Here is a 20394-nt window from a genome sequence, read left to right on the forward strand (position 1 = left end):
TCTTTACGTCTGTGGTTCTGGTTTGTCCTGTTGTCAGCAGGTTTGACGTGATCTTGAAATGAACTGTGATGTCGTGCAGCATTAGTTCAGTGTTTTGCTATACGGACCATCTTCTGTTACATGATGAAAGTGAGGAGAAGCAGGATCTCTTGGTCAGTTTGTATTCTTCGTATCATGAACCCAGCTTTCTCTGCTCAGTCTGGTTTCTTTTTGTAATAATGTAGTCCAGGAACTTTTGCAAGAACTTTCAGCACTTCCTGTGCTTTCCCAGCATACCTTTTGTCAACGTTATTCAATCATTTCTACCGTCAGGTTGCTGCTGTGGTTTATTGAAATGAAGGATTTTGAACTGTGATTTGCTTAAATCCAAACAGATTTTTTGAAACCGTTCTCCAACTGTTCTTCTGAACAACCCACAATAGGCAGCACTGAATGCTGTTACGTTTGTTTTTACACTGTAATGGTGAACATTTGTAGCAGGTGGATGATTTGGACCGGTTTACGTTGGAGGCTGGGTAATTACTCCGTGGTTCAAGATTCTAACGCTAAGACAAGCCCACAGAGGGCTTCAGGGCCTGGCTTGGGCTTTTTAATTGTGTTTTCATTGTGTTTTCATTGTGTTATTACTAGGGATGTCCCGATCACACTTTTTGGCCCCCGATACCGATCCGATTTTTCAAAATTGAGTATCGGCCGATACTTTTCCGATCCGATACTTACATTGCTATTGCAAAGATACTCAATAGTCTATTTTTGGAGCAACTAAGATGTCTGAAGCTAAAATCACAATTAGCTAGAAAGTATTAGCTAGAAAGTATTTTAAAACTCACTTATTGAATCAAAATTCTTCTCAGAATGACTTAAGAACTTATTTAAACTTTATTCAGTCATAACAACAAAAAACCCAATTACAATCTGCAGTCTTGTATCTCTTATTTATGTTAACTTAAACAACGTCACCTGGACTTTGTGGCAAATAAAACAAAAATGAAACCCAGTGAATCAGTTTGACCAACATATAAACTATAAAAAACTACAACATAAACAGTATTCAGTAAAACCAATCAGAAGAACCCAATTCCACTTCAAAGTGTCTTTGGCTGGTTGGGTTGAAAATAAGTCCTAAATAAATGCAAATACAATAATAAAAAGAAATAAATAAATCTTAAACATAAAAGCTCTGAGGCTCCAATGTAACTTCTTTGTGTATTAAATTTCAGTTTAACTTAAAGCAGTATGAGAGGTTTGACCTGAATTGTCACAAACCATTTTTGTGGGTGGAAGAGGGGGGCGACTACGTCATCTTATTTCCACGGATGATCGTCTTTGCCGACTTTGCAGGGTTTTGAGAATTTACCCACTCTGCGACCCGTGTTTAAATAACCCGTCTTCGGGCTCCTAAAACACCGCCTCATGTGGATGATGGGCCAAAAACAGCTCATTTAGGTTAACCGGTTTCCTGGTGTGGACGGCCCCTGAGCGTACTCCGCCGCATGTTTACTTTTTAGATGTCTTATCAAATGAGTTGTGTTAAACGAAGCTCTGGTGCTCCACCTCTCGGGACTGTGGTGAAGCGAAGAGTAGAACTGGCCGCTGGACTGGCTTGGTTATCAACCTTAAAATACCTCCAGACTGCTGACATTTTATCCACTCAATGGCTTTATGCTGCTAACGGCAGTTTACTGCAAGTCGCAAACGAGCCTCGCTTTACGGCAGCTGACGTGAAAAAGTTGTTTGTTTGTCTTTAGATCGGCGGGGTGATCGGCTGGATTTGCCGATTCCCGATCACTCACAAATCACCAATATCGGCCCCGATCTGACATCTACCGATCGGATCGGGACATCCCTAGTTATTATAGTGGTGGAAAAGCATTTTCTGATACCCAATTCATTTGTGAAATCTTGTATTAAGAATCACTCTTCCATCTTTAAGTGCAATTTCTTTTGGTACAGTCGGTCATTATACAATCTAAATCCCAAAACCAACATTAAAAACTTAAAATTGATTGCTTCCATAAAAGCAAATGATGCTCCGATCAATAGGCCACCGATCATTACTGGCCGATATGATCAGCGTATGTCCATCAGTCCCTTTCATTGCCGATCACAAAAACCAATCACCAGTGTGTAGTGTAGTTCACCCTCTACGCTCCCCTCACACTGTGCGTGTGGAACTTCTATATGGTCTGTGAGAGTCATGTAAAGTTTGCATCCTGTAACATCTGCCATGAACAAAATACCTCACGGGGAAACACGTTCGCTATCGTTACCGCTGAGCAGCCGGGGGCCGTGAAGAACCGCTCAGGGAAGTTGTATTGATTTACTTTGTGATGCGTTCAAGCTCAGCTGGTAAGAATGTGTGTTGGTCAAAGTAAATTATGACGTTCTTGTGGTAAGTTCAGTGTAATCTTGTAAAATGCCACTTTTGGACAGAAACTTTAATAAATCCAGCTGTTTAAAGGTGAAATTTGCCCACATGAGGGATGCTGTAGACATCTGACATTATTTGATTTAGGCAATGTTGTGAGATATATTGCCTTTTTTTTTTTACTTTCTGCACTATTTATTCTGTTGAGAGCCTCAATGTTTTCAATCAGTTAACGATCGTGTTCCTGATAGCCGGTCATTTAAAGTGTTTATCAGTCACTGCATTGTGCCTGCAAGGTTTTTGTATTTTTTCTTTTGAAGAAGTAAAAACACGTTTTTTTGTCTAAATGAAAGTCATTTTATGGTTCCTTTTTTCCAGGTCAGCCAGCAGCACTCATCATAACAAAATCAAAAAATTTACAGCCAATCCATGTGATCAGTAGTGGTGAGCAGCACTCGTGGCTGATCGGAATCTGAAGCTCAAAACCTGATTGGAGGGTCTCCTATAAAAATACATAAGACATTTAGAGTATTGGGTCACATTGGTACCAACGATCTACTAATAAAGGTCAGGCTTTTCATTAAAAGACCATTTCTGTTGCCTTGCTCTGTGTCTATATCAAACGGCAGATTTTAAAGTTCAACGTCCGCCACAAAAATGAACTTCTTTGAGTTTTTGTTGTTGTCTGTATCCACGGTTGTTATGGTGTTGCAACAAGATCTCGGGATGTCGCAGGCTTGTGAACCCTGCTCAGTCGCTGGCGCTTCGCGGCACAGCGCTGTAGAAATTTAGCTGGTAAGTTATGGTGGAAACCAAAGAATTTAAAAGAAGGGACCAGATTAGTAGGGTTGCTGCGATCCAGCTGTTTCACTTTCGATATCGATAAGGCCGCCTCGCGTATCTGTCGATACCGATACGATACCGGAGCGTATTCATGTCTCTATGCTGTCTGGCAGCACAAGTTTTTATCATTACTTTTTATTTCTTGATTTGTAGTCGTCTACAGTATTGGATTAGTGACGCTTGACGCTGTGCTAAAGAGCCTCCCGCTCTCTGCACGTGTGCAGGGAGCAGAGAGGAACTTTGTTTCTGTTGCTGCCAGGATGGGTTGGACACATTAAATCGGTGCAACCGCACGACGCCTGTACATGGCATGGTTTACTGTTCCGTCTTGTCGTTACGTCCAGAGGAAGATTAAGGTCGTCATGGGCCCCTCGGTTATCCTTTTCTTTGTTTCATTAAAATTAACTTCATGTTGAGATTGTAATAATTTTCAGTACTAACTGTTTGATCTTTCAAAAATCTAGACGATTTCATTACAAACACTGTGACCACAACAAAGAAAAAGTTGTAAATTTAAAGGTTATTCTAGCAATATTTTACCAGGCTGGTCCACTCAGGATGAAACTGGACTATATGTGGTCCCTGAAGTAAATTCAATCTTATTTAATAATTATTTTGTATACATCTATATACGTGTCTATGTATTTATATTGTATACATCTCTGTATTGGTTCAGTTATTTGCTTTTGAATAATCACATGTTTAATGTTTGGTTCGTTCAATATCAACTGATCCTAAAATATGTCCTTGTGACCCGTCCCTCCGGAGAGAGAACACCTGTCTTCAGGGGACAGTTGCCCTTGGATTTTAGGTTGTCCCTACATCAGAGGTTTTACCTGTCATTCTGGATGCCTGGCATTTATTCAGTTTAATCATTAATTTACTTCCTGGTTCAAATAAACCTCAAAAACAACACAAGTAATCTAGACTATAGAGACCAGTGCCACTAAAAACTAGTGTGTACTTATTGTTTATTTCCCTCAGAAGTGTTTTAGGATTATAGCATGAATACATGATGCTCCCCTGAGCCTCCAGGTCCTGGAGTGGGTGGAAAAGTCTCAAAAGACTCAAATGACTCAGACAACCGGTTCACTTGGATGAGCGACTCAAAACCCTCTGAGTCAGTTTAAGGAGTCGGGTTTCTCATCACTACCACAGAGCTAACTACTGTCACTTGTCACATGGGTTCTGCATGCTGGACAGAAGTGCTGGAATGGAGTGCTTGAATCTGAATTATTCGACGTTGTCCGATCGGCGTTTTTTTTGGCTGGTATCGCGGCAGCCAGAATAGCTCCTTTCACTTCAAAAATGAACCCATTTCTGGTTCTTTGATTTGCGGTTCATTCTGTGGCCTCTTTTTGTCTTGTGTGTGTGTGAAGCAGCTTCGTGTGTCCGAAGTTGCCTCATTCTCTTCCAGCTTTTCTTCAGGTTGAGAAATCAGTTTTGCTTATGGAAAAATGGAAAATCAGTTTGGAAAGGTGTTTGACCCCTTCGGCACTCGGGTGCTAGAACAAAACAAAACTGGAGAAAATCATGTTGATGGATAGTGATAAGTACAGACACACACACTTCCTCTTGGAAGTAGCACATTTCCTGGTCTCCTGTGATTTATGCAGGTAGATGTGAGGTAGAGACTATTATCTGCTGTTTCTGGAGAACCTTGACTGGGAGTCATGACACTCTGGAGGAAACATTGTTCTTATTGTGCAGCTACTCAGCATGTGCACTACAACTAGTTGCTACGGCCGTGGTGACCAGGACCAGTTCTTGTATTCCCGCCATCAACACACAGTTGGACCATTTTCAAAAAGTTGCGTTTTCCCCCATTCTCACGTGTGTTTTCAAAAACTTCCCCCTTGGGAGCCGTTTTCAATGACTCTGTGCATCGTTGTCTGGTAAACGGGGCTTAAGACGGATATCTGGGCAACGTGACAATGTATTAGGGGTGGGCAGTATAAACGGTATACGGTAGCAAATATATGAATTTGGCCCGTGGTGGAGATGTTGAATATACCAGTGATGGCGCATGTTGATGTCAAGTTGTTGATACAGGGTAGTCCGTGGCGTCTATTTACGCATTGCCGTGTGTCACGCAAACCAGCTCACTAATGAGTGCATCAGTCTTCTTTTAATCATGTTTAGCATGTAGCCTCACTACTGTGTGAACCTCGAAGCTTGTTAGCATGTAGCATGGTCGGGGTTACGTGATGCACCTGAAGGCATCGTTCAGGGCCATCAGCTCCTGCAGTTAAATCTGTTAAAACCGGACCAACATGGTGGCTCGGACACAAACGTTCTCTTTTATTTCTGAAACAGTTCCACAAAATGTATTTCTGGAAACATTTGAAATGAGAAATGGACTTTGCATTTGAAAAGTCAAAATGCCAAAGTGTGCCTGCAGCGAGGGGGCGTGGCCTGCGAGTTTGAGGAAATGAAAATGTAATTTGAATGAACTGAATTAATTTCATTTATGAGTCAGATAATGCAGCCATATCCTTGAAATAAAAAATCCTTTATACTAATACATTTAAATTTTCAAATTTGACATTTCAAAATGAATTTTGGTCACTATTTGCATGTCTTTTGAAAATTAAGTCTTAGTTAATTTTCTACTGCAAAAATGCAGTTTAATCTGTAAATGAAAAAGCATTTCTGTTGATACATTTCAAATTGATTCTTGAGCCACATTCACTTCTGTACCCCAGGGCAACTCTGGCTATAAACGTAGTTTACCACCATCGAGTTCGGAGTGAATGAATAATGCAGTGTAAAGCGTCTTTCAGTGTCCAGAAAAGCGCTATATAAAACCCATGCATTATTATTTTAAATTTTTTTCCATCTGCGTTTGGGCTGCGCATTTTCACATAAACGGCCACAAAAGATGATTCTTGAAAACTCCGGCCACAGTAGAGATCTGGATAAACTCTGTGTCTCCGGTTGCATCTGAAGGGGGGGAGGCGGATATTTGTGACATCGTGGTTTTTTTTCTCCAATATTCTGATTGTCTATCATGGCTTCATGCTTCTTGTTACACTGCCCCCTACAGGTTTGGCATGCTCATAGTAGCTCTGAAACAGGTGTATATTCGGGTCGTTGTAAATAAAGATTTGTTTTTAAACATAGAGGGGGAAATACCTTTTTTTTGTAAAAACCCGGGTACGTGAAAACGTGGCTTCAGACCCCCCCCCCCCCCAACCAGGGCTTTGCCCCTGCACCCAGTTTGGGAGCTGCGGCGGCCCTCGAACCCACACCCATACGCTGTCAGAAAATCCTGGTTGAGAACCCTGATATTTCGCCAAACATCGACGTCCTGTGATAAGACTAGTCCTGTTCGAATCTGCATCTCTGTGATTGGGCGGGGGGGGTTGTGTTAGAGAGGTGGAGGCAGCGCACCTGACTCGCATCAGGTACCGATTATCTCTCTGCCCATGAAGGTGGAGCCGCCCGGACGTGGGGTTGACAGGTGGAGGAGAAGCACATGCTGGACCCGAGCCTGAAAGAGGAGCAGTGTGTGTGTCTGAAGTGTGATGGTGTTTTTTGAGTTAATAAAAGAATGGCATTCTGGAAATCTGGCTGGATGTCGACACGAGGGTGGCAAGCATGACTGCCAAAGGGGTATTTCAGTTTTTTTTTTTTAATCATGCACATTTTTCTCTCTTTTCCCTGTTTGAATAATGGAAGCTGTGCTGGGAATAGTGGACAGCATTTTACATGCAAACGCAGGAGTAGGACTATATACCATAGGGGGTAATTCACAAATTACCAGAGACTCTGACGTGCACCAATCCTCAACATGCACAATTCCGTGCGAATAGTACTTCATTGTGCATATTGAGGATTGGTGCACGTCATAGTGCGATGGAAATGTGGGCCAACTATTACATCTTAAGTTTCCAAAAATGTAAATTCTGTAGCTCACACAGCACTTGACAGAGAACCCATTAACATCGTCTTTCCTGATGCCAGCAGGTGGGGCTATGTCTTTGTATGGATATTGACATATGTATTTTATCACGGGCAGTTGTTGAAGTATATAAAGTGTTAGGCCCATTGCAGCATGTAGAGCAGAGTTACACATCACTTCCTGTTTCATGGCGAAGCATCAGATTTACAACAGGCTGCCATGGCCACGTGCTTGGACTTTTGCAAAGTATTTTATTCCCTTTTTCATCAGGAAGGACTGTTGTATACAGTGTCACGTTTACTTCATAGGACCTGTGTTTTCTCCTAAAAACCAAAGTGCTTGCACATGGCCGATTTATTCCTGAGCAAGCCGTGGGGGAAAAGCCTTCGCTTGGACAGACAAGATGAAACAGATGTGCAACCAGTATTTCAAAATTGTAAAAGGGAAAGATGACAATGTAGATCAATGTTTTCACTTTGCATCAATGATATCTGATCTTTGATCATTAAATCGATATATTGATCCATATAGATGGATGGTTACCGGTGGCGTTTCTATATGTAAATACTTGGGGCAAGACTCCGGGGGGGGGGTTGTACAGTAGGGAATCAAACCTGGGTCTGATGTTACAAAGATGAAAATTCCACCACCAGACCACCGGTAGAGTTACACAACAGTGAGATACTTAAACAATGATTTTACACATTGTCACTCACTTTACCACTAGTAACCTCTAGTTTCTCCACTAAAGTAGAGTTTCAAACTCCTATTCCAGTAAATATTCGACCTAATTTACTTTGATTCTTGAGTGTTCGCTCACACTGCTCACAAGCTGGTATTTGCAAGTCGCTCCGGTCCTTTGAAGCAGTGCCTAAATCAGCGGCAACCAATGAGCTCTGAGCTTCTAAATGACGTTAGTGGAGCTTCGGGCTTCAAGCCCCGCTCGGCATCAAAATCACTTGATATTAATGAATGAAGCCACAGCCCGAGCATGCGCACTTACGCTTTACTGCATGCAATACACACTGCATGGTGAGAGAGGGGCGAGCTACACTAATGCACCATCGGTGTAGATTAGGAGAAAACACAGCCTGAAACGGCAAGAGGAGACCAATAACCAGGAAATTAAGTCCTCACACAGTAATTATGTGCAATTTAGGAGGACGATTTATTCACAGACAAGAAAATATTGTAGATAATCTTAAAGAATTAATAACACACTTTGCATGCAGTCCTTTCTGATGACACCAGGTGGGGCTAAGCCCCTAATGACCAGTCGCCTCTGATCGTTACACTCCTAATGGTGCAGATTTAATACTCTGTTTTTATGCAATAAATACAAAGTACTGCTGCGCTATATGTGCTGTAGTGAATAGCAGCAGAGAGGACATGCTGCATCATGGTGACGCTGAAATGTTCATGGTTCAGAAAATGGATGGTCTTTTCAGGGACCATGATCTCCGAGTTCAAACATACAGTTGCTGTGTGAGGACGGGTCCAGGAACACTCTGACATGTGGTATGTTTCTCTGCAGATCTGGAACATCAAACAGATGATCAAGTTGACACAGGAACACTTGGAGGCTCTTCTGGACAAGTTTGGAGGAGAGCACAATCCTCCATCTATATACCTGGAGGTAGGTGCAGTTGACCTGCAGGAATACTGGACCTGAATGTGCTGGAGCTGTGGAGTCAGTGCTGTGTTTGCGCCCCCTGCAGGCCTATGAGGAGTACACCAGTAAGCTGGATGCTCTGCAGCAGAGAGAGCAGCAGCTGCTGGAGGCCATGGGCAGCAGCGCAGAATTCTCCTGCTCCCCAACTGTCCCCGCCCTCCTGGAGGTCAAGATGGGAGGAGGCTGTATGGTCGGAGGAGGAGCTCAGACCTTCCCCTCGGCCCCCAACACCCTGGCTGTCCTGCAGACCCCCAACGACGCTGCACGAGGCAACCCACGCTCCCCCCAGAAACCCATCGTCCGGGTCTTCCTGCCCAACAAACAGAGAACTGTGGTACGTCTGAAAGTCCTGCTGCAGCCTGACGGGGTCCACAAAGTTAATGAACATCGTCCTTAGGAGTATTTTCCAAGTATTGATGAATGCAAACAGTTATGTGTTTTTTTGAACACCGGTTACTGGTGAGCTGTGCACACACACGTAGGAGGGGGAGGATGTGATTGGGATTTCCTGAATGTTGCATCTCCACTAATGAGAACATTTTGAGAGTGTTTGGGTGGGGGGGCTAAAGCTGCAGTGTTTAAGAGCTGAAACTTCACTGACCTTCTCAGATGTTTCCTGGATTTATGATAACTGTAAACGACGTGTAAACGACAGCACTGCTCTTGCAGCGGCGATCACCAAGTCGCTGTCCGCCTGATATCACTGTTTGAAGTTTAGACCCTCAACATAAGGAAACTACAGAAACTCACCTCAGGCCAGTTCAATGATCTGATGGAGGTTCTGCTAGAACAAACTAGAATAACTTCAATGTCCTGATAGTGGAAAATAATTTTACCTGCTGCTGTTAAAAGAGAACTGTACTCTTTAAAAACTCATTTGTTGTATCTGTATGTATTAGTTAGTCCATGGCAAAGTACTTTTATACTAAAAGTGCACGATACACAAAAATAATTATTAATTTTAAAAATGTAGTCGTTGCTTGGAACCATTTAAATTGTTTTGATTTATTTTTAAAAAAGATCTTGTTTCTGTTGAACTGGCACTTTTGTCCATTCTTATGATGCTAGAAACCTTCACCTCTGACACCAAATTATTTTTATTTTTAAACAACAAAAGGTTCAGAATCTTTGGGCGTGGGCTTTGCATTCCCGACCATGTCTTATTGGGTAAATACTCCCAGTATGGCATTTCACCCTGCATATGTACTGAGGTGTGAGGATGTGTGTTCATGTGTTCAGGTCCCGGCCCGCTGTGGGATGACGGTGAGAGACTCGTTAAAGAAAGCTCTGATGATGCGAGGCCTCATTCCAGAGTGCTGTGCAGTCTACAGGATACAGGACGGGTACGAGGCTCATTCATATGATTAACACCTTCACTCCCTCTAAACTTAGCCTGATCCAGATCACTGATAACGCCACCGACCATAACATCACACTCTCCTCTGGAGAGTGACGAGGCTATCTGAAGCTTCCAGCAGTCTGACCCTCCAGCAGCTTCACTACAGAATCTTCCAGGGTGCTTAAACAGCTTCACTATAGCTTTGAAGGTTGAGCTCAAGACTTTTCTATGCAACAAAGTCGAGACTGTGTCAGCCTCCATAACTGAAACTGGGACCTGGTTCCTCATGAGAGGAGCCTGAGAGCTGAAAGCTCCGCCTCCATTCTACTGGTAGAAAAGTTCCAGGGGGCAGCACTCTGCTGGGTAGTATGGGACTAACTCTTGATATGGTGGAGCCTGGTTGTTAAGAGCTGGAAGTTAAAAAAGGATTAACATAGTTTAGAAGTAAGAAATGTATGGATTAATTGCTCAGCGCTACTCTGAGTTACCTGAATACTTATATCTCGAGTGGTTGATTAAAATTGTGCCTTTTGTTGTGCCTTTAGACTTTGAAGAAAAAAAAAACACTTGCTGGTATTTATAGTACATCAAGAGAGACCAACAGTCCGATTTGATCTCATGTTTGTCAGACCAGCAAGTGATGACATGCTATTCTGTGTAGCATAGGTCTTGAAAATAAATATTCGGCTAAAGCTGTCTTGCCATCGGTAATGTGTCTTCTGTGTCACTGTGGACTGGGAGGTGTCCCGCTGAGGTTTGAACATCCTTGTACAGGTTGTTGGACTGACATCTCTCCGCTGTCCTTTCAGAGAGAAGAAGCCCATCGGCTGGGACACGGACATCTCGTGGCTGACAGGAGAAGAGCTGCATGTGGAAGTGCTGGAGAACGTGCCGCTCACCACACACAACTTTGTACGTAGTGTGACCATGTGAACCACTGTGTGTGTCTGTGTGTGCGCACACATGTGCTCACTGTGTGTTTGTGTGTGTGTGTGTGTGTGTGTTTGGATCGACAGGTGAGGAAGACCTTCTTCACACTGGCCTTCTGTGACTTCTGCAGAAAGCTGCTGTTCCAGGGTTTCCGCTGTCAGACCTGTGGCTACAAGTTCCACCAGCGCTGCAGCACCGAGGTTCCCCTCATGTGTGTCAACTACGACCAGCTGGAGTAAGTCCTGACGACACAGTGCAGCCGGTGTCTGTGACTCTACTGTTGCCAACACAAACCTGTTTCTGCTCTCCATCCTGACTAATTGTTCTTGAAAGCTTGATAGAATTTATTGGCAATAATTGTTTTTCTTCACTTAAAGCAGAAAAGGCTTGGTGCATGAGTTTTGTTTAGAGCCGTCAACTTAGGGCTTGTCCTCATCCTGCTCTGTTAATTCAAACTGGTGACACACGTTAAAGTTATCTTGAAGGTAGCATGTTATAGCTGACTGTTCAACCCAAAGGTGAAATGACCGCCGGCTCACCAGTCTGCACCAGAAATATCAGTCAATGTTTTATGCTCATACAAGGTGCTGGTTAACTGTCACTCAACTGTCTGCCACGAGTTGTGGCTACAGAGCGTCAGACCAGCAGGCCTCTTGTCACTCCAATGGAGCGGTGCAAAACTACAGACATTAATCTGCACCACCACATCACAATCACTTTATTAATTTATTCATCAATGTGTCCTCACAGTAACACAGCTGACAGCAATTATTGGCTCAGTATCAAGCTTTCTGCAGAGCCTCATGATAACCCAGGTGTGTCTGAGCAGGGAAACATTGAAAACATGTGCAGATTCTTTGATTGTGATGTGCGTGGGATTACACCAGCGTTTGGTAACGAGCACAGTGAGCCCACCTCCCTTCGCTTTACTACACTCGGTGTAATCCCGATCTGCTCGGACCGTCTGACTCCAGGCCAGTGCTGTTGGTTCCTCCATTTTATTCGCCAGGGCTCCAACGTTCCCCATAGCAACAGACAAGGCTTTAAACTCCTCTTCTACAATCGCATTTGTCTCGATGTTGTGGTCCATCTCTCTTTTTTTCATTCCCGATATGCATCCCCTATGAGTCTCTTTTCAAACCGGAACTGGGAGGTCCGGAGGGTTCAGAGGTCTTGTCATGCATAAGCCGGGCGGCTTCAGCGCGATCGGCTGTTCTCGTGTATACATGTCGGCCGGCCATTGGAATGTAAACAAAGTGGGGGGAAAAAAAGTATACTCCAGTCACGGACAAGATCCGAAAAAGAGTATGTTGAATAGGTGAGAAAATAATACAAGTGAAGGAAAAAAACTTAAATTAAGCAAAAAGCCGGGAGCCACTGCAGCATCCTGAGCACTGCCACATGAAGCATCCTGCACCAGCCATGCTGCTGCTGCGAGCTCGCTGCTAACGAGCCACATGCAGGCTAGTTTGACATGTTGAAGGTCTGAGAAGAAGCACAGCTCATCGCCACAATGACCTCAAAGATCTGTTTCACTTCACTTATTGAAGCTTTAAAGGCTTCAGGCAGTTTCTGGGAGATGTTGAGTCTGAATACAAACTGCGTGAAGTGTTCATTTTTGACATGCGCTCCAACATGCTAAAGAGCTCGTCAAGTTTTAGGAAAAAATAAATAAATAAATGGATTACTGTTATTTAAATAAGTCATACACAGAACTATATCTTTATAACTCAACCCACTCGTACTGAACAGTTATCAGTGTTTTTTCCTGGAGCGCCGTGTAAGAAAGGCTGTGAACCCTCCCTCTGACCTCTGACCTGCCAAAACCTCATAGTGAAGCCTGACAAGCTCACGAACCTTTGAAATGAAACCCAACACAACCACTAGAGAGGGTCTGGAGTTGTTCTATGGAGCAAGTAAACCATGTCCCTCCTCTAGTTCCTCCTTTTCCTCCTTCACATGGAGCCGTTGATGTTGGATTGTTCCTATTTCCAGATTATGATGCCAGGGAAGCATGCAGGAATGTTTTAATAGTCCTGCTTCAGGAGGAGTGACGCCAGCTCTTCTCAGACCTGCTCTGATGTTTCATGAACATTAACCTCGGTGTTGTGCCTCCCGCAGCTTGCTGCTTGTGTCCAAGTTCTTCGAGCATCACCCGTTCACTCAGGAGGAAGTCTCATCCGAGGGGACCACCCCCGTGTCTGAGGTCTGTCCGTCCCTCCCCCCGTCAGACTCCACAGGGTGAGTGATGAGTGATGAGTGTTGGCGTGAGGCCGAGTGGCCGCTGCAGGTCCTGAAAGCTGTGAAAGACTTTGTTCTTGATCTCTGTAGGTCCATGTGCCACACCACTGTGTCCCCATCCAAGTCCATACCCATCCCGCCCAGTTTCCGGCCCAATGAGGAGGACCACCGCAACCAGTTCGGCCAGCGGGACCGTTCGTCCTCGGCCCCCAACGTCCATATCAACACCATCGAGCCTGTCAACATCGACGTGAGTGTTGTGGGGAGAAGATCAGCAGCAGCAGCACCAGTGTGGCAGAACTGATCCGATCAGTGTAACGTAAATTGTCATGTGTGTAAACTCAGGTCACCGTTTTAATCAAAAGCTTGTTTCCACTGTGTATGGGGTATGGGGCGGTACGGTAAGGCAGAGCGTACCCAGACCCAAATCTGCTACGTGGTTCCATTACAGAGAGCATGGTTAAAATGTAGGTGGGGGTTGTGAACGGCTGTGTAACAAAGCAGGTATGTGATGTCATCATGCCACAGTAAACGCAAGACCAGCGCCAAACACATTGCTTGCGGTGCTGCTCAGGCCTCGGAGCAAAGCCGTGAGCCTCCGTTCTCTGTGACACAGCTTGGATAACCTTCTCATTCCAAATAGCAGCATCCAGCTCCTGCTGGATCTCCTCCTCGTCTGAACAACAGGGGGCGGTGTCGTGCCGACGTTTCAATAAACCCAGTTAACTTAACAACTGGTGTGCACAAAGCAGAATATGCAAACAACAATGGGAGAGTTTGTACAGCCACGGAGCTACTTATTCAGTAATCATCATCCTTAACAAATCAGCAGACGGCTGCGTTGTAGCTCCTCCTCATGGAACCGTACTGATGAGATAGGTACCCCAACGGAGGGGTTACCAAAAATGGTAATGGTACAGTACCTTTGGTACTATCCGCAACTTTTGAAGTGGAAACACACTAAAACCCGTCCCGTCCCGGCACATCCTGCGCAGTGGAAACGAGGCTGAATAGTCCCATCCGTTATGACCAAAGCCTTCTGGAGCTGCTTCATCTGATTGAGCTGATTGATCCTCAAATCCACTGAGAGTCCTGCAACCTCCATCACTGAAAGACCTTTTTACCTTTTTGCACTTATTAAAAACCAAAGTGACAAAGCCTAAATAGTAATTTTTTGTGGTATTTACCAAATGAGATCCAGAAACTATTCAGACTGTTCATGTTTGTTCTGTTTCAGGAACTGATTCGAGATCAGGGTTTACCGCGATCCGATGGAGGTAAGATAACAACAGGCCTCACACCCCATCTTTTTTTGTTTTACCCTTCATCCTGCGTCTGCGTGCTCTGGGTCTTTTGTGTGTGTGAGAGTGTAAAGTTCAGTCAAAGAGCAGCAGGAGCTGGGGGGGTCAGGGTTCGGGCCGGGCCGAGCTCTCCTCCCACGCTGGAGTGAGTATGTGGTGTGAGCTGCTCTGTGATGTAGTTAGAGAGGGGCCGGGTGAGTAGCAGTGACGGTCTGTCTGTCTCTCTTTGCCCTGCAGCCCCCCCGACCCACCCCGCCCGCTGCTTGAGGAAGCACCGGACTCGGACCTCAAGCCCCCTCCTATACTCCTACCCCAATGACATAGTCTTTGATTTTGAGCCCGAGCCCGTTTTCAGAGGTAGTTAGGCATCTGTGTGTTCTGTGTCTCCTCCCACCTCACACACACACACCCACCCACCCACCCACACACACACCTGGGCAAATGTGTCACATCCATTGTGTGTGTCTCTTCGTAGACTTCTCTGTCTTCATGGAATGCCGTGTGTGTGTGTGTGTGTGTGTGTGTGTGTGTGTGTGTGTGTGTGTGTGTGTGTGTGTGTGTGTGTGTGTGTGTGTGTGTGTGTGTGTGTGTGTGTGTGTGTGTGTGTGTGTGTGTGTGTGTGTGTGTGTGTGTGTGTGTGTGTGTGTGTGTGTGATCTCTGCCTCTCAATTCATCAATTTAAAAAAAATAAAATCAATCAAGCGTCAATATGAGGATAACTTCTAGCTTATGTTGCAGCTATCAAATTCTGACCTTCATTAAGAACGGTTCCAGATACTCTGGTTTGTTTCCATCACTTTGATCTCAGCACATCAAACATCCAGATGAATCTGCAGTGAAAACAAAGAAGGTTTTCTTTATGTTTGTTTTTTGTTTGTGATTCTGATTTTGATCATAATTACTTCAGAGGAGAATATCTGGCCCCCTGACGCGCCCCGCTGACCGCAAACGGAAGCTCGCCCCATATTTTGAAAACCACCTGTCTCCACATGGAGCAGCGGTCCTCCAAATTCAAAACTTGTGACGCAATGTAGTGGCGAGTGACGTGAAAATAAAGTCACAGTGAAGCATTTTGCATACGCGCAGTAAACTATATGATGACTCTCCGGAGCACAGTTCAGCCTGATACTAAAAATTTACTGAGCTATCAGCTGTCAGCCGCCCTCATTTAGTTATAAACACACACAGAGCTTCATCCTCTCTGTTGGATGCTCCTCCTCCTCACCTCTCCTCTTCCTCTCCACAGGCTCCACCGCCGGGCTGTCGGCCACGCCTCCCGCTTCCCTCCCGGGCTCCCTGAGCAGCGTCAAGGTCCCGCAGAAGTCCCCGTGTCCCCAGAGGGAGCGCAAGTCCTCGTCCTCGTCCGAGGACCGCAATAAGATGGTGTGTGTCTCTGTGTGTCTCTGTGCGTCTCTGTGCGTCTCTGTGTGAGTGTGTTGCTGACTGCGAGTCCTCTGCCTGCAGAAAACCCTGGGCCGGAGAGACTCCAGTGACGACTGGGAGATCCCAGAGGGGCAGATCACTCTGGGTCAGAGGATAGGCTCAGGATCCTTTGGAACCGTCTATAAGGGAAAGTGGCACGGTAAGACCCTCGTGACCTCCGAGTGAGACTCCCCTCAGACAATGCAGACCCCAAAAACCGAATAATAGAGAGACGTCTGGACAGATACCCGAAGAATACAGCGAGATGAGAACTTATGATCAGACTACTCAAAAAAACATGTAATTTATATACAAAATATTTTTTTAAGCTGTTATTTATCTAAAACATGTTATTTAAGTGAAGCATGTCATTTAAAGAATTGTTTGTTTACTTGCAGGTGACGTTGCAGTGAAGATGTTGAATGTCACTGCTCCCACGCCTCAGCAGCTTCAGGCCTTCAAGAATGAAGTGGGAGTCCTCAGGTAACAGCCTTCCCCTCCATACCTCCTCCTCCTCAGCAAGGCTCTCCAGTGTTCACGCTGCTGTCTGTCGGTGTGCTTTCACCAGGAAAACTCGCCACGTGAACATCCTGCTGTTCATGGGCTACACCACCAAGCCCCAGCTGGCCATCGTGACTCAGTGGTGTGAAGGCTCCAGCTTGTACCATCACCTGCACATCATCGAGACCAAGTTTGAGATGATCAAGCTCATCGACATCGCACGGCAGACCGCTCAGGGCATGGAGTGAGTGTCGTCTCCCCCCCCCCCCCCCATAGCTTTCACTACATCTTATGGAAATAAACTTTTATCATATTTTATCCTATTTGTGTGCACAGCAGGCAATCATTCACAGATGGACAGTCTTCCCTTAAATTTTGAAAGAATGATTTACTGTCGGTGTGAATGAAAAAACTGACTTTAGTTTCAAATAGCTGTTTAACAGCTAAATATCCCTTCAAGATTAAAGGAGCCAAAACCTGTAATGTATCGTCAGCGTTTGCTAATCTGCAGAGGAATATAGAACTACGATGAAAGTGCTTCTTGCCAAAACTGCTAAAGCAGCTAAAAGTCAATGGAAGTAAGAGTAAGATAGCAGAGACATCAAGCATATCTGTCCCTGCATGTTCTCATTTGCTCAAGTCAGAGTTAATAAATCGGGGCTTGTTAACATGTTGGAAGATGATAAAGTTTATGCTAAATGCTCGCGCGCATGGATCTTTTTCTGGTAGAAATGTGTTGAGGTGTGAGTAATTTCTGTCTGCTGCTGTCCTCAGTTACCTGCACGCCAAGTCCATCATCCACAGAGACCTGAAGAGCAACAGTATCCTTGACCGGACGCAGCACTGTGCTGTCAGTACAAAGTACACAGCAGGAGAAATGTCCCTTGACCAGTTGTCCTCTCAGATATTTTCCTCCACGAGGATCTGACGGTGAAGATCGGAGACTTCGGTCTGGCCACAGTCAAGTCGCGCTGGAGCGGCTCGCACCAGTTTGAGCAGCTGTCTGGATCCATACTGTGGATGGTCAGTGGTCATCTTTCACCAGGCTCGGTTCATCTGCTGAGGTTTAACGTGGTTTCATAAAGAATCTGTGGTGGAAACTCGACAACAGAACATAGAAATGACGTCGACTCAAATCAGTGTGTTAAACTGACTTTAAATGAAGAGTGACTGTTGAGATGTTGAAATCATTAAGCCCACCTCAGATATATGATCTTCCCAACATGCTGTTCTATACAAAGGAATTTTTATTATTGTACCCATCAGATCTGTTGGATATTATCCATGGTCTGATACGTTCAGAAAATGTATTTCCAGACCTTGATGTGAAGCTAACTGGAGGTGTGTGTGTGTGTGTTGTGTGTGTGTGTTGTGTGTGTGTGTTGTGTGTGTGTATGTGCTCAGGCGCCAGAGGTGATCCGGCTGCAGGATAAGAACCCGTACAGCTTCCAGTCAGACGTGTACGCCTTCGGCATTGTTCTGTATGAGCTGATGTCAGGAGCTCTGCCCTACTCCAACATCAACAACAGAGACCAGGTCTGTCTCTGTGTGTCTCTTTCTGTCTCTCTCACTCTGTCTATTAAAGCAATGAGGCGCTGGGCGGGCGTGGGGAGCCTCACATACCTCCGCCTGGCGGCCATACTGTTGGAGTTTCTCCCTGGGGGCTTTTCCACCAGAAAGAACCAGGCGCTAGTTTGGAGCCAGGGCCAGATTTAGCACCAGTTCTTTGTCTTTCCGCCGCCAAAGCCCCGGCCTATCGGGGTCTATACTGGTGCTTAGCTGGCCCCACATCGCTGCGGGGTCTGACACATCATCAGGTGGGGGCGGAGTTATGGCTGGAGTTATCGCTACCTACGAGGCGGAAGAGACACTGAACCGGCTTTCTAAACTCTACAGCGAACACTGAGCCCCAAAGTGGTTATAGAGAAAATAATAACGTAAACGCGTGGGAACAAGCAGTTTTCCATTGTCGTTTTTTTTTCTTGCTTTTCATGGTGACATCATTGGAACTAACTTCACTTCCAGGTCTTGTGAGGCGTTATGACCGCAGGCTGAGGTCTGCATGAGGCAGCAGGGGGCGCTCTGCTATGAGACGCTCCAATATTATTTTCTACCCACAGAACGTCCTTATAATGAAGCCATAGGTTTGGTTCATCAGCGACTAAAAACAAACTGCGTACGACTGTAAATGAAAGCTTGGAGTTTATAGCCATAAAATGAGCCTTTTAATGGCTTCATGTGAAAGAGAACCTTTGGTGTCGATCAGTGTGTGTTTACGTCGGTTGCCATTGGAAACGGCTTTAGAGCAGCGTTCTATCATTCTACACCTCCATTCCTCCATGTTGAAGCGTTTGATTCTGACACGTCCAGAAATAAAGTGAAAGGAGCAGAAATTCACTATGGAATGCCCAAATGTTGAAAAATAAACCCCGAGCTCATTCACACAGGTCAGACTAGATGGAGCGACCTGGACCAAACCGATCAATACAGTCCGTCTCCTGGTTCCTGTACGAGCTCTACATTGGTGAAATCAGTGACGTATCACGTTTTGGAGTGACGCAATGACGTGACTCTCACTTGGCTCAGTTGACAATGGGGAAAAAACAAGCGGTTCTTTGGCGGTGCTCATTTAAGAACTGGCCCGGGCACCGGTCCTGGTTCTTTTTGGTGGAAAAGCCTCACCGGTGGACCAGAGGGTCGCCGTCAGCTGGTAGTGAGAAAAACTCTGACTGTGAGATACTGTGTATATATATATATAGGAGTACAAACAACAAACGTGAGTACACCCCTCACATTCCTGCAAATATTTGATTATATCTTTTCAAGGAGCAACACTGAAGGGATGAGACTTCGATAGAATGTAAAGTCGGTGTACAGCTTGTACTACCCCAACATTTACTTTCCGCTCAAAATAACTCAAAACACAGTCAATAATGTCTTTTTTTTTTTTTTTTTTTTTCTTGCCTTGTCCTGTTCGGCAGCTTGGGCCAACAATATGATGTGATTGAGAGCCTTCGGAGTCAGAACAGTTTTTGGTCTTGCAACAGGGAGCGACCTGGAGTCTCCTCCTGTTGCCTCCTCCATCAGAAGTTGGCATGGCTGCTGTACACGACCGGGGGGGAACGCACAAAGAGAGAGAGAAGAGAAGTTGAGGGGGAGGGGGGAGGGGGGAAGGGGATAACATACAATACCCTTAATACCAAGTCAATAATGTCTAAACCGCTGGCAATTAAAGTGAGTACACCCCGAGGCGAAAATGTCCACTTGATCCCAATGTGTCAATGTGCGTGGTCACTTTTTACTGTCCAGCACTGCTTAAACCCTCCTGGGCCCGGAGTTTCGCCGGAGTTTTGCCGGTGTTTCACCTCCACCTTCCATTTGAGGAAGCCCAACAGATGCTTTGTAGGCTTTAGGTGTGGAGACGTGCTTGGCCACTCCATCACCTTCACCCTCAGCTTCTTCAGCGAAGCAGTGGTCGTGTGTTTGTGGTCGTAATCATTTTGGAATACTGCCCTTCGGCCCTGTTTCTGAAGGGAGGGGATCATGCTCTGCTTCTGTACTCATTCATGGAACCCTCATGGACTGAATCTCCCTAGTGCCAGCAGCACTCCTGCAGCCCCAGACCATGATGCTTCCTCCACCACGCCCGTAGACTGTAGAAAGACACACTTGTCTTTGACCTCTTTACCTGGTTGCCGCGGCACACGCTTAGCACCATCTCTACCAAATAAGTTTATCTTGGTTCCAGTAGTCCTTTGGCTGCATGTCTTTACCAAACCCACCACCACCACCATCCCTTCCACCTCTGCAGCAGTGCTCATGCGTCTATTTTCCAAACACAACATCTGGTTATGACAGAGTACGTCTGCTCAG

General features: G+C 45.3%; 1 protein-coding gene across 3 annotated transcripts in view; it reads left to right on the forward strand.

Moving 5' to 3' along the window:
• The window catches only part of braf (B-Raf proto-oncogene, serine/threonine kinase), a 30139-nt gene that overhangs the window by 5152 nt on the left and 4593 nt on the right, over nt 1–20394 (forward strand). The window contains exons 2-17 of one of the 3 annotated variants that reach the window (XR_013936481.1): nt 8650–8751; nt 8834–9121; nt 10027–10130; nt 10936–11038; nt 11143–11291; nt 13178–13297; nt 13388–13547; nt 14535–14574; nt 14836–14955; nt 15845–15981; nt 16063–16180; nt 16419–16503; nt 16589–16765; nt 17296–17342; nt 17426–17585; nt 17926–18057. Coding sequence is in view for 2 of the 3 variants with exons in the window: in XM_080491848.1 (XP_080347974.1) it covers nt 8650–8751; nt 8834–9121; nt 10027–10130; nt 10936–11038; nt 11143–11291; nt 13178–13297; nt 13388–13547; nt 14535–14574; nt 14836–14955; nt 15845–15981; nt 16063–16180; nt 16419–16503; nt 16589–16765; nt 17296–17342; nt 17426–17544; nt 17926–18057 (2001 nt within the window). In the remaining variant the exon portion in view is untranslated. The remainder of the gene's footprint in view (nt 1–8649; nt 8752–8833; nt 9122–10026; nt 10131–10935; nt 11039–11142; nt 11292–13177; nt 13298–13387; nt 13548–14534; nt 14575–14835; nt 14956–15844; nt 15982–16062; nt 16181–16418; nt 16504–16588; nt 16766–17295; nt 17343–17425; nt 17586–17925; nt 18058–20394) is intronic. The other 2 variants (XM_080491848.1, XM_080491847.1) reach the window with 2 other exon arrangements.

Source organism: Lipophrys pholis, assembly GCF_963383615.2.
Source record: "Lipophrys pholis genome assembly, chromosome: 22".
Taxonomy (NCBI): domain Eukaryota; kingdom Metazoa; phylum Chordata; class Actinopteri; order Blenniiformes; family Blenniidae; genus Lipophrys; species Lipophrys pholis.